A 15,645-nucleotide genomic window follows, 5' to 3' on the forward strand; every position below is an offset into this window, starting at 1 on the left:
AATAGCTTTTATTGGATCCGATCTGGTAGACAGAGACGAAGACAGGGATGAATAATCTGAAGAAGGCTATGCCGAATCCGAGGGAAGAAGAAGACTACGAAGAAGGAAGCCGATGCCTAGGCCGAGGCTGGTGCCTAATTCTATGCTTGAAGCCTAAGCTAGAGCTGGATCTGAAGCCTAATTATAAGTTTCATCTAAAGCTTAAGTTAGGGCTGGAGCCTGAGTTGGTGTTAATGTCCTAGAGTAGCGAAACTACAAGTGAAGGGGCGCTATCCGGAACCCTTAAGGTCGGGGACAATCTGCTTCGATTGGGCCTTGCAGGCAGACAGGCTAACTTGTGGAGACGAAATGGAATCCTATAAGAATGTCGAGTCCCGAGGGTCTGCAAGAGGCTGAGCTAACAAGCTGGTTGAATATATCATGGGGATGCCCGATTTGCGATTGAGCTAGCCGATAAGCATGATCTCTCCGGTCTGGCATGAGCCACTCCATTCCTACTTCCACTCAACAAAAAGGATAGGATTCTTGGGCTCTACCTCCAGAGTGCGTACGGCTATTTCAGACCAAAGGGGGCCAAGGGGGATCCCATAAATAATAAGTAAGATAAGTAACCCGGGCTATGAGTTATTTCGTCGTTTTCTTGCCGGAGTTCACTAGCCGTTCAATCCGATCTTCCCTTCGCATGGCAGAAGAGCGCGGCTCGAGACTACTCTTTCAATTCAAAATGAAAGGCAAGCAGGAATTGAACCCACTAATGGGCCCACTGCATAATCACGTATGTAAGCAAGTGATCCTCTTCTTTCGCAGGAAGCATTACTCATTTCTTCAGAGTTGAAGAAAAGGCTACCGATTTCCCACTGACTATTATGTAAGGGCTTGACCCCTTGGATGATAAATTCATTGCTAAGTTAGTCCGTAGTACGAAGCTTTCAATTCAAGCACCTTTTTTCTATACTAAAGGCCAAAGGGAAGTTGAAGCCCAACATCCCGTGGTCGGGATGGACACCGGTCTGGCCCGCACCTACATGGACTTCAAATTTACTTCTGATCGTAACTTTTTATTTTAAACCCGGTTCCTCACGCTGCCCATGAGTACGTCCGGGGTACAGGTTCACTTTACCTGCTCAATCTCCTAAAGGCGGGGACGGGGGCTGGTTCCCCTGAGTAGGAGGTATCTTAGAAAGGTCAGTCGGGTGACTGATCTTGAGTTCAACTCCTCCCCAAGAATATTGGAATATAACATCAACCCCCATAGATATAGCAATCCTTTCGATGGATAAACAAGGCTAGAATAAGATAGATGAGGAAGAGCCCTTGGATACAAAGGAGAACCACAAAAAAATAAAACACCTTGTTGTTCTCTGTAAAAAAATCTGACCCAATGCGCTATTGTTTCCAACATATTGGAAATTGGAAATTAATTTTTGAGAAATTCAAATGTTATATTATAACTCCCTCCAGTACGTCAGGAAACACCAGGCTCTTCCAACTTCAAATTACTATATACGCACGCTGTTCGACTGAACTCGTTCGCGTTTTGGCTCCGCGTTCATGAAATTCCAACACCAACAACAGAAAAAAAAAGCTTCGATCGGGCGTATGGAATTCGTTTATCTCTAGTACTGAGGATAGAAGAGGAAGGGGAATCCATCAAGGTTTTTGGCTCGCAATAAAGCTAGGGTCCTGATCGAGCAACTAGCAGTCCTATCTATCCACCTCTCCAGACACAATATCTTGAGTACCTATGATGGTGACCACATCTGCTGGCATGTGATGTTTGGACATAGAATCCAGTCCTTGTGAATGGGCAGAGCCAGGTGCTCTTATTTTACGACGGTGGGGACGATTGCTTCCATTACTGACCAGAAAGACACCAAATTCTCCTTTAGGTGCTTCAACTGAGGTATAGGTAGAAGGAGCTGGTACGGAAAAACCTTCTGTATAAAGTTCGAAATGGTGAATTGAGGTAGAGTAGACCGATGATCCTGTAGTCATTTGGCCGGCTATTGAAAGAAAAAGCTTGCATCTGCTCTCCCTATTCGTTAATCTAATAGGTCCGATCTCTCTCCAAACCTAACGTGATAGTTTCCCATCATAGGGCTTTCTATCTATAGATTGAGCCATTACCAAGGAGCTAATTCATTCAGAACTCAGTTGACTGCTTATATAGATAAGGCGGAGCATCCTTAGCTCAGCATTATAGCACATAGGGCTTCGGCGCTACTACGGCGCTTCGAGTTAGCGAAGCGCTGTAGTAGCGCCTCGCTATGAGAATCTAGCTTCGCTAACGCTCGGCTAAGTCTTGAACCTTCGCGCGTTCGCTTTCTCAGTAGCAAAAGCGCTTCTCTTTGCCCCTTAAGTAGAAGGACAAGAAAGAGATTTTTTGTTTAATTGCTCCCGCTTCCTCGCATCTGCGCTCGTCAAGCCAACTTTGCTTTTTGGGAGGTTAAACTGCGCTGCGGTTGAAGCGTACATTTCGAAATGACAGCATCGAAGATTTATATATTATTATACGGTCACGGTTATCCCGGACTGCGTTCCGGAAAAAGTGGCCTACTTGAAATGAAAGAAAGGGCGAGCACTCTTGTGTTTCAACCCCACTATCACTATACTTTTAATTGTTGTGGGACACTGTGTACTTACAGCCTCTACGATAAGCAAGTGAATGGGGCCGGTACATGGCGAACGGAACGGTTCATCAAGCCATTTCTCGCCTCAACCCCCTAAACTAAATAGGAAGAGGGGTACTTTACAAAAAGGGGGTAATTGCTTCGCACCTGACTGTGATAGCCCTCTCGCTCGATCGATACCTTATTGGAGCTTTGTTAGTAGTGGCCGCTTTCCCATCGCTAGAGCCTTTTCCCAGTGCGCGGAGACCCAACGAGGAGGGTGTTAGTGGTTTATCATTGGGTCAATAATGTTAATCCCTCTTTTTGTGCTACTCCTAGGGAGGGAAGAAGATAAGAAAACGCGAAGCGTTCTATTGGTTTCCCAACTTGTTGCTTCTAAAGGCTGCCCTCTCTCGGCTGGATGTTGGTCCACCCTACTACGAGGATCCCGTATCCAGCAACCCAATCTAAAAAAAGGTAAAAAAAAAAAGGCTTTGTCTAGGTTGGAGCTATGAAGCTTACCTTATTATGATGTATGAAAAGGCCTTTCCTTCACGGGCTTACTTAGTGCTTGTGCTAAGGAGCAAGAAAACAGATGCGCTAAGGTTGACGCTCGACCCAAACAAGCAAGCAACGGCGTTCGAGCCCCTATCAGAGAAAGCCTTGGTAAAGCGCGCTAGCGCGCTTAACTTGGAGGTCCTCTTGCTGGGAGAGGGGCTAATGCCACTCGACTGGTTGGAGAGGGGTGAAGTTAGAGTCAGGGGAATGGGCTTTTTCAGCTGGTGCGCTAACGCGCACTTCCGTTTTCCCTTTACTAGTAGGGGGTCCCGTGGTTCCTATGCCGCCGCGTTTCCCGGTCCTTTTCTTTTAGTGCTTCGACCCGAAGCGATAGCTTCTAGCTAGTTCAGTGGATAAGATGGCTGCGCTCCAGCTCACTCAAGAATGGGACGGCAGTGGTCCGCCGGCAAGCTCGTTCTGATCTTGGGCGCAGTACATTGGAATCCTGAAGCACCACCACGAACGCTACCGCGCGTTCGCCTGCGGTGCGGTAAGGCACCACCCTGTTGTGCCAGCAGCCAACTCCGGCGTGTCAGCTTAGTTATCCTCATCAAGCCACTTACTTGATGTCTAGCTTGCCAACTGGTAGATGGTTCCTTTTCCCCCAGATCAATGAAGAAGGGAGAAGTCAGTTGATTCTTCCGAAGAACCGGAAGCGAAGCGCTATGCCGGGGCGGGGGGACGGGAAAAGAAACGGCTCCGAAGAAAGAAATGGAGATTCCCAATGCTTCTCCACGCCCAACGAGATGCGCCAACCTCGGGATGCTTTACTCCTAACCCCACTAGGTTCCGAGACGGAGCTTAACCTGAGTCTCGGTTAAGAACGACGATGATCTACGTTTCACACGGCGCACGATTCCATGGATAGTTTCATTCGACATCGTGATGGAGGACATAACTTACGATCATCGGCTTTGATCATGCCACTAGGCATTTTATTAGGACATTGGAAAATTATCCGCAGACTTTGTCGCATCTCTTCAATACGGATACAGTAACGATCATAGCGATCTCCTCTGGTACCTACTGGTACGTCAGGATCCGATTGGTCATGAACATCGTAAGGTGCTGCTCTTCGCGAATCCCAGCATACCCCTGGTTGGGATGGGTAGGCCCACCACTTCACTTTCACTTAGGCCTGGGCCAAGTCAGTGGGGGGACCCTGTCGGGCTCCTCCCCCCCCAAAATAGACAAACTGTACGTGAGAGTTTCCCTTCATACGGCTCGAATCATTCTCAGATGCCCCGAGAGGCATCCTTTCCTTGTTTGTTGGGTTGCGCGCAAACGAGCACTGGCCGCAACAGCAGGGAACTATGACCAATAGAGTCAGACACTTAGCTAAATCTGCACGCAAAAGGAATGTGGTTCTGGTTGAGGCTTTCTTTCCTTTATTAGTCTTGGGGGCGCGGGACGTTCGCGGAGTCCGTGCCTTCCGTACCACCACAGGACTGGTCGTTCTTGGGCGGATCCCGCTCCTAAACATAAGGGATAGGGGGGCCTATCATATCAAAAGGGTTGTAAAAAGAGAACCCGGCTACCTATTTCATTCGACGTTCCGCCCGCCCGATTCGACCGACTTTTTGATAACAAGAAGGCGGCGAGCTGATCTGCTTTGATCAAGGAAAAAGCCCAGTCAGCCACCAACTCGGTGCAGGTCATGTGACCTACAGCTCGGCCTTCGCTTTTTGAGACTTCCTCTACCCACATCTCTATGTGCCCGCAGCACTTCCATATGGAGAAAGATAGGCTTACCATGTTCCATCAATAGCACCTAACCTATGCCGATTTTGGCGGACTGTGCTCCACCCCGGTGAACTCATGCGGTTCCGACGTGCCCCGAGGCCAGAGGCGAATCCATTCACGGTCCGTAGGACCAACACCATTCGAAGGTGGGTGGCCCGCCCCTCCTAGAACAGTTATGTTTGACTGGGCTTACACACATTCGCTCACTTACGCTGTCCCCCCTCAGCTCACCCTAGCCCCGGGCCTTTTGCTCTTCTAACGTAAGCTCCAAGGCTTCACACCAAGTCTTCACTGACAGAATATGCATGCTTAAGTAGGGTCAGGCAGAACCGTTGTTGCCTGATGGGAACTCCCCCCATATTGCTATCAATGTCTTCATGTCGCACGACCTCTTAACATTACACCACTGAATCCCCAATCCTTTGCTTGCTGTGCAGTGACAGTACCAATATCCACTAATCGTTGTTTCCAGATACGGTTGCCGGTTGACATCTCTTCTAATTCGTCGATACGAGAAGCAAATTGTTGTGTGAAGGAATCAATATCTCGACATAAGCCAAGAGGCAGATCTTGTGCCACTCCACCAGGTCGTATGAAACTGGCATGCATCCTGGCTCCCGAGACTCTTTCATAGAATTCCAACAATTTCTCCCGCTCCTCAAAAGCCCACAGGGACGGAGTTGATGCTCCCACATCCATAGCATGAGTAGTTAAAGCAAGTGAATGATTTGAAATTCGAGTTATTTCACGGAATAACACTCGTATATATTGAGCTCGTAATGGTACCTCGCAATTCAAAAGTCTCTCTACGACTGAAGAATGAGCGTGTTCTTGGGCCATCGTAGAAACATAGATAGGGTCGACGACGGAACGAAGAACTCACCCTAGATACAGCTTTTTCGTACACGTTCACTTGCATCACATACACAAGTGCTCTCTGAACCGTGCAATAAGGTCACCCATAACACGGCTCTCCCACTTGAGTGACCTTAGCCCCAGGCAGGCCATGCTATTCAATGATATTGGAAAAATGGCAGCGTAACGTAACAGTATTGAAAGCTGGTCGCCTTTTGAGGGAGGGAAAGCCTTTCAATAGGAGCCCTACTTCCCTCTTTGCGACCTCATCACTTCAAAGCGCAAACCCATTTCTTTCTGAGTCACCGGGCGGAGCGCACCTTTGGTACTTTGCTTATAGCTTTTTTAGGTTATGCAATAGACGGGAGGCTTAGCTCAGGATCCCCCCTGCTTGCAGAAATGAATGGATCAGAGGGGGGGGGCTAGGTTCTATTTCCGGGCCGGGCGGGAGGTGAAGGCCATAAGATAAGATTGCCCTCCCGGTAAGGAAGAGAGGAAAAGGGTGCTGTCATCTATCTCGACCAGTTTCCCGAGGCGTTGAAAATCCAGACCGGCTCAGAGAATCACTGGCGCTATTTAGCCCTTCGTTTCGCCATTCGAAGTACTACCTCTGCCTTCCCTTTTTGTAACATACCCAGGCGCCCTCCTTTCCAATCACTAAGAAAAAAAACCAATCAAAGCCCTATCTAAGTAAAGCTTCGTCTGTTATTTTCCCGGCCGCAGGGGAGTTTACTCAACCCATTCCCCAATCTTCCGCACTGCTCAAGTAAGTGTGCGACTCCGTATGAGGACCTCCTTCCCTTCTGCCCACTCTCTGTTCACACGGTTCTCAAAGCAGAGGAGGAAAGGTGGGCAGCAGGTACCACGAGCCCTCTGTCCCACACATCTATCCAGAAGCAAGTGTAGTTCACCGGTTCCACCGAATGCTCCTATCTATCGGCAAAGATCGTGTGAGTGTGCAGTTATGCTTCGGATGCTTCGCCATAGAATAGATCGACCCAGTTCCTGTTCTTTTCCGGTGCACTCGCTTTATATCTCCGACACACAAGGAAGGACGCGGTGGGAAGGAAGCAGCCCTAGCCTCTGTCCGGCCGATCATTCCGCTGGCATCTTGCATTCACGCCTCCGTTTGACTGCCGCTCGGGGATGGAGTTGTAGATACGTTAGTCTTAGCGGATCGTTGGCTCCACCTGTTATCTCCTTCTACGACATGCTGTTGTCGTCGCTATATTCAATATGTCACTTAGTCATCTCTGCCTCGCTACGGGTCAGCACCTCCGAAAGAAACGGAGGACTCCATTCAGTGACTCCGCGATCGCCCTCTAAACGATCAGAATAAGGTAAAGCTTGAAGATAAGTTTTGTACTCTATTAATTTCTCAGTCCCTCTAGTCGGGTGGGCGCCGGCCGGTCTTTCGACCAGATCCCCCTAAAAATCGTACGTGCGCGTCTCCCCGCATGCGGCTCACGCCATTCGAGGTGGCCCAGCATTCATTCGCAAATCCTGTAGTGAAATTGAGACTGCTCGACCTCGGAAGCTAATTCGCGTGTAGGCTGCGCTGTCTGTCGTACCGTTGACTCTATCTATTCATTGAATTTACTTTCATTCATTTTTTTTGTTTGATAGGCTTGCTCCCTCTTTTTCCAAGAATTAATGCACTTCCCCTTGACTTTAGAGGGCCTTCTCTAATAGGGGAAAAGCCTTCCATTTCCGTAAAATGACCCGGCCCCCCTGGCTCTTCCACCGTCCTGGCTCCCTTTCCTACCTATGCTATGCTCCCCCGGCACAGGCCTACCACGCTTCGCGCCTGCGGCGTTTTCGCCGGACGGTCTTTGCCAGTAGTGTCATCCTCCCCGCTGGCTGTATGGGCGGGTTGTCCCTCGCTGCTGCGTTCTGTTAGGCTATGGATTACAGGAACAAATGTAGTTGAATGAGACAGCAGGCGGGTTACACGTTCCGCTGTGCCGAGATGTGAGGTGCAGGTGGTGATGATCACCCCGGGGTATGCGCTAGCGCCCTTGACAGGCACTCCAGGACCCGCCAACGCTCATGAAAACCCGGGTCGGTCCTCCATTCATCTGACCGGAGGTGTGGATAACGAGGCCACCTTCACAACCTTCTCCCTTCTGTCCTTATGTTGTAGTAAGGTAGGGCGGTTCGCTTGAGTTGCTCAACCGCCCCTTAGCCCGGTGCTCGTGACGCGCTACGGGACCTCCCCGTGCCGGGGGACCAAGCAGGGCATAGCTAGCCGCATAGGAGCCGACTCGGCGTCAGCGGCTTCGTGCCGCACTGGAGTGATCCAATATGTGGTCCCGCACGTTCCACCACTTCTCCGTTCATTTCCAATACTGATCGTGAAACACCATGAGCAGCAAGATGTTGAGGTCCGAAATTCGAAGTGAAATTTTTTATTTGCCCGTTCCTAGTCGTCATGGGAAAAAAGGAAGAAATAAGAAAGATATTATTCCCTAAGAGCTTGTCCAGTACTACCTGTACCAGAAATGCATCTCCTTGCGTGCGAGAGACTTCTATGCCAGCCGCCGGCTCTGTTATGAAAGAAAGCGGCAGACTCATCTTACAGGTGTTCCCTAATGAGGGATTTTAGGGGATTAGGGTTCTCCTTTATCTCCTCCACCCATCCGCGGAGGGTTTCAATATAAATCTCCGCAGATATTTTAAGATCGCGAGACATAATGTTCTCTGCGACACTGGAATAGATTTCTTCCATTTCCGGAAAGTGAACGGAAAGCCGCCCTTTCCGCTTCTCACAATATTCCCGAACTTGCTCAAGAATCAATGAATAGCACTTCGAAGTCCCTCAGAGGGATCGGCGTGGGGAACTTCCACCGGTTCTGGACTGGAGCCTGCGGGTTCTGAATGACCTCCCTCTCACGGTGAAAAAAGTGGTTAACCATCTCGAATAAATCCATATCGTCCACCTGAAAAACGTGTCTCAACTACAACTAACTCCCCTGTTTCCCTATCGAAAAACCAACCCTACTAAATTTGTTCTAGAAATGCTAACCAAGTTACACACTGGGGCCATGGGTCATGAAAGAGGTTTACCCCCATCCCCCTTCACTATGTATGGCCAATGAACTCCTCGCTTTAGTCCGTTCTTTTCCTTCTTTGGGCTCGGGTCGATAGTAGTCGTGGTAGTAATGTCCCGGAGCCCGGCTACCGACCCGAGGCGCTGATCGGGAAAGTCATAAAGGGACGTTAAACGTAATTCTAGAAGGGCGTTACCACAAAAAAAAATCCGAGTCTTGGTAGTTTACTTGCTTACTTGTTAGAGTCAGGCAGTTAAAGTGAAAGTTTATTAGACTAGTCCCACTAAGATGGCGGGGAAACTAACTTCCGAGAGAGCTGCTTTCGCCTCGGTAATTACCTAACGAGAGAGAGTCGATGCCAAAGTAGCCCTTTACGCGAGGCCAGACAGACTGACCTCTGCTAACTAAGTTTTTTTATATAGACTGGAAGCTAGAGAGAGACTATACTAAGGTATAATGCCGCTACCAGAGAAGGCTGTTTCATGCTAGGCGTCCAGACCTACTACGCCCGAGCCGCATCCCCGGCACACTTGCTATATCCACTAAGGCTTCACATCCCACTTCATCCTACCAACTATACCTTATATAAATAGCCGTTCTATAACAATTCAAGACAACAAGAAAGCAAAATATTTGATCAGACCTTTTCTTATTTTTATTTCCATTTCTTTTTCCTTCCATGGAACGGAACCTTATTTGCCTTCGCCTCAGTAGCCGCTTTTGCTTATGGTAAATAAGTATCCGCAGCTGTCTCCCCAGAGACTTATGGTGGGTTTCAATATATCTCTTTTCCACCTAGGTCAAAGGGGTATGCCGCTATGCTACACCGAAGTATGCTCCTAGGTAAGCGACTGCCTTTGGATCCGCCTCTCGAGCACGAGGGTCGTTTTCATAAAAGGCTATCGATCATGAAGGTTTGCCTATGGCTCTGTATCTACCTCTGTCTGCTGGTGCTTATTTTTTTTAGAAGCTAAGTTGCAGGATCAATGGCTTAAACTACTGCTTCTTCAACGCTTCTCCTGCGACTTGTTCTCCTTTCGTCCTTGCTCCTGCACGCACCTAAAGGTACAGTATCTAAACGCTCCTTCTGTTCTTGGGAAAGGGGGCCCAAGGCTCATCCTTATGCTTTCGATTTTCGAGTGAAAAACTGAGTTGGGGAGACCTGTCAAGCTTTAGGATAGCTCTTTTCAAAATATTTTATTGTAATAGAAGCTAAGCTTTTATACCGAATCGGGTTTGTTGATGGAATCATAGCCGGGCCGGAACTCTTGATCTATCAATAGAGGTTGAGAACTCAATCAGGAAGGACTGCTAGTCATCACCGAGGGTATGACCAAGGAACTGCTGCTGAGAGCGATAGACTTTCCAACTGAGATGGAGAGAATGCGCTCCTACTCTCTTTCAATCGCCGATGTTAAAACATCGAGGGCGTAGACCCGAGGGGAGGTTGAGTCAGCAGCTAGTTTTGCCGGAATAGGAATAAACGATGCAATTTAATCTGTAGGAGGAAGGTAGAGCAATAGACGGAATGAGTCTTAGTTTCAATATCCCCTGCTCTTGTTGTACTGTTCATGGCATGGTTTGGTGGGACCAAGAATTGCTCTTGTTCCCGGACCGGGAAGTTTTTGCATTGATGCCGGGAATACACACTCTCTTTCTCTTTGAAGGAATCCGCATGGAAGGCTCTCGACCGGGTCGTGGCATTGCTCTGGAGTGGAGCCGGGGAAGGAGCGAAGGGCAGAGGATTTAGCTTTGGCTTTGGTTCGGTTGACCGTATGACTATAGTTTATGGTCTTGTTCAAATAGAATAGGTCCCTTTGGGTGCTATCACATAGCCCTAAGCAGGGCAAGGAAGGTCTCTACAACAAAGAGATATGCCAATTAGCGGCACACTTACTATAAACCTATTTTCGTTAAATCCTATAACAACTCTGTATTGTTCACGTTTTATGTTAAAAAATCGAAAAATCCAAAAAAGAGAAACCCGATGCGATTCCAACGGTCGCCGTTTAAGAAACCCTTTTTCACACACTCACAAGCTTACTCTTGGGCTTCCTTATAATGAGCCCATTTATTTATTGTTTCAAGGTTTAGGCTCATTCAAATCTTTTGCCAGCTTTGGCTTTTCAGTTTAAAAACATTTTCAAAAGGACGTGTCAGTCTCGAAGCCTCCCGCCTAGGTCGAGCAAGAGATGGCAAGACACGCCAATCTAAAATCAACAAAACAGACTTTCCCCTTTTCTTTTGGGAGAACTACGTGGATTCTGATTTCTCCATTGCGCCTTGGAGATACGTAGGCATGAAGTCTACGACTTTATCGAGTCCAAAAGCAATAAAATCAAGTTCTTTTCTCATCTCCCCAATCAAACGATCAAAGCGAAAAAAGCAAAGCATTCACATAAACATAAGCAAAAAGGCTCCTGTGGAGTACCACAGATGTAGAGGGTGCTAATACCTTCCCTTTGCATAACCAACCCCCGAACCCGTAACTCTAAAGGGATTTATCGTTATTTTTCCCTTCCTCTTTTTGGATAAAATAAAAGACGGTGGCGACTCTTGCATTTAAATTATTTTTCAAACGGGTTAAGTTCAATCAATACTTAATCTCGTGAAAAATCCCGTCGTAACAGAATGGCGACTCTGCTGGGGATAACAATGCTTAAACTTATTTGAGGGTTTAGCCTATCTTTGCTTGTTTATATGTTTGCTTTGTGAATATTTGCTAAATTGTATTGTTTGTAATGTTTGTTATTTTGGGTTTTGGGGAATACTTGTGATAAATCCTATACCCGGATTTGGGGCACATTTGAGATAGGATGGATGATAATTCAGGTTGACTTGATAGGAGACAATCCTTACCGAGTTGACTTGAGCCTTTGTCTGCTTGGTGGAGGCCTCTTTGAGGGTGATAGTGCTAAAACAAGTCATTTGTGAGGCATTGTTGCTTTCGACGGGCCCGTGAAGCCAAGGGCCTTAGTTTACCTTTACCCCATCTTGGCCTTACTTAGGATGTGATGCGGTGACCACTTCGGACCAAAAGTCTGGTTTGGTTGATACGCGATATCACACTCAAGCGAGATTCTTTTGAGAATAATATTGGAAAGCGAGCAGTTGCTTAACCTGGTATTATCCGAAGAAGGATCCATAACCTTGGGAACTTTTAGAACCCGTTTGGCAGGTGAACCTTAGAACTTATCTTGGGGCTTTGTCCTAAACTCCATGCTGGTGATGAACTTTGAGCCTTGTATTGTTTGACCATGTTTGTGTTTGTTGCATTCATGCATGACATGCATTCATTCCCATCAATTCAACCTTTTTCCAAGGAACTTAAATTGAGGATTGCAAATATTGCAGGAAACATGGATTTTGGACGGAGAAGTGTGAAAAAGTACAATCTCATCAATCCAAAGATAGATGAACTAAAGAAACTGGTTTCTTCGATCGCAGATCCTATTGGTTTCAGAGACAGATATGGGGCACTTATATCTTTATTGACACTTAGGATGGAAGAAGGGTTATTGCAGACATTAGTACAGTTCTATGATCCAGTCTATCACTGTTTCACATTCCCAGACTATCAACTCATGCCTACATTGGAAAAGTATGCCCAGTTGCTTCACATCCCAGTTGCTGATACAGTACCTTTCTCTGGTTCAGAAAATTTACCCGAGCACAGTTCTCTTGCAAAAGTGTTGTACATGAAGAAGTCAGAATTCAAGAATAACTTCACCACCAAAGGAGGACTTCCAGGTTTCACTGCCAAGTTATTAATGGGGAAGGTTTCTTATTTTGCCAGTCAAGGTTGTGATATTATTGTGGAGCATCTGTTCGCCTTGTTGATCTACGGTTTGTTACTATTTCCTAATATTGAAGGTTTTGTGGATTCATATGTTATACGCGTCTTCCTAAGTGGTAATCCTGTTCCAACTTTGCTCGGAGACACCTATCATTCCATCCATTACCGTACTTTGAAAGGAGGAGGAACCATAGTCTGCTGTATACCGTTACTCTACAAATGGTTTGTCTCTCATCTTCCTAAGTCAGCTACTTTTTGGGATCGCAAGTCAGGACTTCAGTGGTCACAGAGGATTATGTCTCTTACCCAGTCAGATATTGCATGGTATAGTAGAGTTTTAGACGATGTGAAGATCATTGATAGTTGCGGGGAGTTCCCCAATGTGCCCCTCATGGGCACAAAGGGAATCATTTCTTATAATCCAGTACTTGCTAGGAGACAACTCGGTTACCCTATGAAGGACAAGCCTCCTAACATTCTTTTAGAAGGTATTTTCTTGAGGGATAACGAGGAGGACCCTACTATGAAAGAGAGAGTAGTAAGAGCTTGGCATCGTGTTTGTCGCAAAGGGAGACTTGAATTGGGTAAGAAAGATTGTACCTCCTATGAGTCGTACCTCCAGTGGATCAGAGCCAGAGCTATACAGTTGAAAATGCCATACCCACATCATGATCCTATCAAACCCGCTCCGTTGAAGACCCCCTACCTTCTGCTAGATGACAAAGAAGAACTCCAAGCCACCTTGGAGAGGGTCAAGAAAGAGAGAGACGCTTGGAAGGATAAGGCCCAGGTGCTCGAAATGGAAAATGAAGAACTTCAGAGACAGTTAAAGGAGCAGAGTGGAGAAGATCGTGCAGGTAAACGTCCAAGGGTGCAAGAGGATTTATTTTCCTCAGGCACAACAGATTACTCCCAGATTCCACAGTCCTCAGGTGCATGGAAAGGTCTTGTAGACAGTTTGGTGAAGGAGAAAGCTTTTATGCAGAAGGCCTATGAAGAAAGAATTGAGAGACTTGAAGGACAACTCCTACTTGTTTATGCTCGTCCTGATGACACATGTCCTTAAATGGTTTTCTTGGTTGTATTTTGGGTTGATAACTTTGTATATTTTGATAAAAATGCTTAAAATGAAAAATTTTGTTTTGTTATCAAAAATGTTTGCAATTCTATCTTTTCCTTCACTTAGAGTTCCTTGGAAAATCATTCATTTTGCATATCCATGCATCACGTGCATACAGGTTGTCTGTCTTGGTCCAGTCTTCTAACAGTTGCTTCCCGCCAGCAGATCCATTTCAAGCTGACGCATAATTACAACACAAGAGCCAACTACAAAAGAAGAATGGAGATAACAGATAACGAGAACCGAGAATTGAAAGCTCAGGTTGACCGCCTTTCTGCTATGGTCGAGACATTGATAGCAAACCAAGCAGCCTAAGCTGCTCAACTTCAAACAGCACAAGCTCAGGTTGCCGAAGCACAAGATGCACAGATCCAGGCGCAAGCACAGGCAGCAGAGATGCGCAACCAAATGTTAACCGCCCGTCTACAAGCAGAGGAAGCCCAGGCTAGGGCTCAAGTTCATAATTCAGGACAGACTTCGGCACAGAATCAACCTCAAATTCAGAATCAGACAACAGCAGCACCCGTCACTACAGTCATCGTTTCAGAAATCAACGATGTCCCAGTCACTTCTGTTACCATCACAGCATCACGTCCTTGGGAAATACCCAGGGATCTTAATCAAGATAGATATCAACAAGAGTTCGTTCCACCAAATGCTCCTGTCTTCACTAATGTGCCTCCCGTTGTTCACTATACTCCTCACCTAGGAGAACCTGTCTATCACGGCCCTACCCCAAGTGAGGATCCTGGTCTCAATGATAGAATGGATGAATTCCAGGATCAGTTTGCGGAATTACAAAAAGAGATAAAAGCTCTTCGAGGGAAAGACAGAATGGCGACTGGAGTAGTTATGAAGAACTGGACCGCAGTTGACATCCCACATTGTGTCCACATATCAAAGTAATTAAGCTTTTCAGTTTTCAAAAATCTTCCGCTTTAGCCCAAAGCGCGAAGCATTAATTTTGTAAAATGGGCACTTTTGTCAAAAACGTACTATCCATGAAAAAGATCTTTTGTGTTCCTATACACTTGTGTCCTTTTATCTTTTCAGCTTTTTCGGAAAATGGTAACACAAAAAAACCTTAAAAAGAACACATTTTTGCATGTCATGGTCAGTCCTCTAAAAACAATTGTTTGTACAGGTTACTTAAACCCGTTGAACACAATGACATCATGCCCTCTCCCAACTTTGAACATTCTGTATTCGAAGCTGAAGAGGAAGAGTGGGATGAAATTCCAGAAGAGGTCGCCCGCCAGCTTGAAAATGAAGAAGACACTATTCAGCCATACAAGGAGCCTTTGGAAATAGTCAACTTGGGTTCGGAAGAAAATGTGAAAGAAGTCAAAATTGGAGCATTGTTATTGTCATACCCCGATTTTGACCCTGAATTTTTTATTTTGATTGGCACTTGGCCTAAAAATTCATTTGCATACATTCATTCCCACATCCATATTTTTGTTACACATTGGTCATTGTCTAGATTTTTGGATTATGGTGCTTTTGATTATAAAATGGATTTTAATATCTTGACTCTTTTTTATTTTTAATTTGATTTTAATTTTAAATTAAGTTTAATTCCAATTGTCAATTTAATCTTAATTGTTTATTTTTACTAATGATTAAAACTCTAATCGATTTTTATTTCCAAATGAATGTTAGAGTTGATATCCGAGTAATTTTAAATGAATTATAGATTAATTTGTTTTTAATTTGGTTTTTTGCTGATTTGTTATTAGTAATTAAATTGATATTCAAACTAATATTGGATTATTCCTAAAAATCCACATCCATTTTTATAATCAAAATCCAAAATCCATTTTGTATCCATAATGCATTTCAAATCAAAATAGTACATACACTCATTTCATATTATTCGATAATATTTAACTTTCAAACATTTCCAAACTCATT

The 15,645-nt window shown here is 45.8% G+C and overlaps 2 protein-coding genes across 2 annotated transcripts; one reads left to right on the forward strand and one right to left on the reverse strand.

The window, feature by feature from the left end:
- Positions 1-1,653: 1,653 nt before the first annotated feature.
- LOC127136414 (NADH dehydrogenase [ubiquinone] iron-sulfur protein 2) lies at positions 1,654-6,985 on the reverse strand. The gene is made up of 3 exons (XM_051062970.1): positions 5,288-6,985; positions 4,018-4,298; positions 1,654-1,962 (listed from the first exon to the last, which is right to left on the reverse strand). Exons 1-3 carry the CDS (start codon positions 5,748-5,750, stop codon positions 1,705-1,707), a joined length of 1,002 nt encoding a protein of 333 aa, XP_050918927.1. The 5' UTR covers positions 5,751-6,985; the 3' UTR covers positions 1,654-1,704.
- On the forward strand, positions 5,927-10,600 carry LOC127136416 (uncharacterized). The gene is given in 3 exon segments (XM_051062971.1): positions 5,927-6,114; positions 6,604-6,748; positions 6,751-10,600. Coding segments are annotated over 3 exon segments (687 nt in total). The 3' UTR covers positions 7,105-10,600.
- Positions 10,601-15,645: the final 5,045 nt, after the last annotated feature.

The sequence above is a fragment of the Lathyrus oleraceus genome, chromosome 4, assembly GCF_024323335.1.
Source record: "Lathyrus oleraceus cultivar Zhongwan6 chromosome 4, CAAS_Psat_ZW6_1.0, whole genome shotgun sequence".
Classification (NCBI taxonomy): Eukaryota; Viridiplantae; Streptophyta; class Magnoliopsida; order Fabales; family Fabaceae; genus Lathyrus; species Lathyrus oleraceus.

Excerpts from the sequence above, each read along its gene's own strand:
- LOC127136414 (XM_051062970.1), bottom strand. The coding sequence starts at position 5,750 with ATGGCCCAAGAACACGCTCATTCTTCAGTCGTAGAGAGACTTTTGAAT. Across the intron at positions 4,299-5,287 it reads GTTAAGAGGTCGTGCGACAT|TGAAAGTGAAGTGGTGGGCC; the intron begins GAAGACATTGAT and ends CCCAGGCCTAAG. Across the intron at positions 1,963-4,017 it reads AACTATCCATGGAATCGTGC|ATTCACCATTTCGAACTTTA; the intron begins GCCGTGTGAAAC and ends TACTCTACCTCA.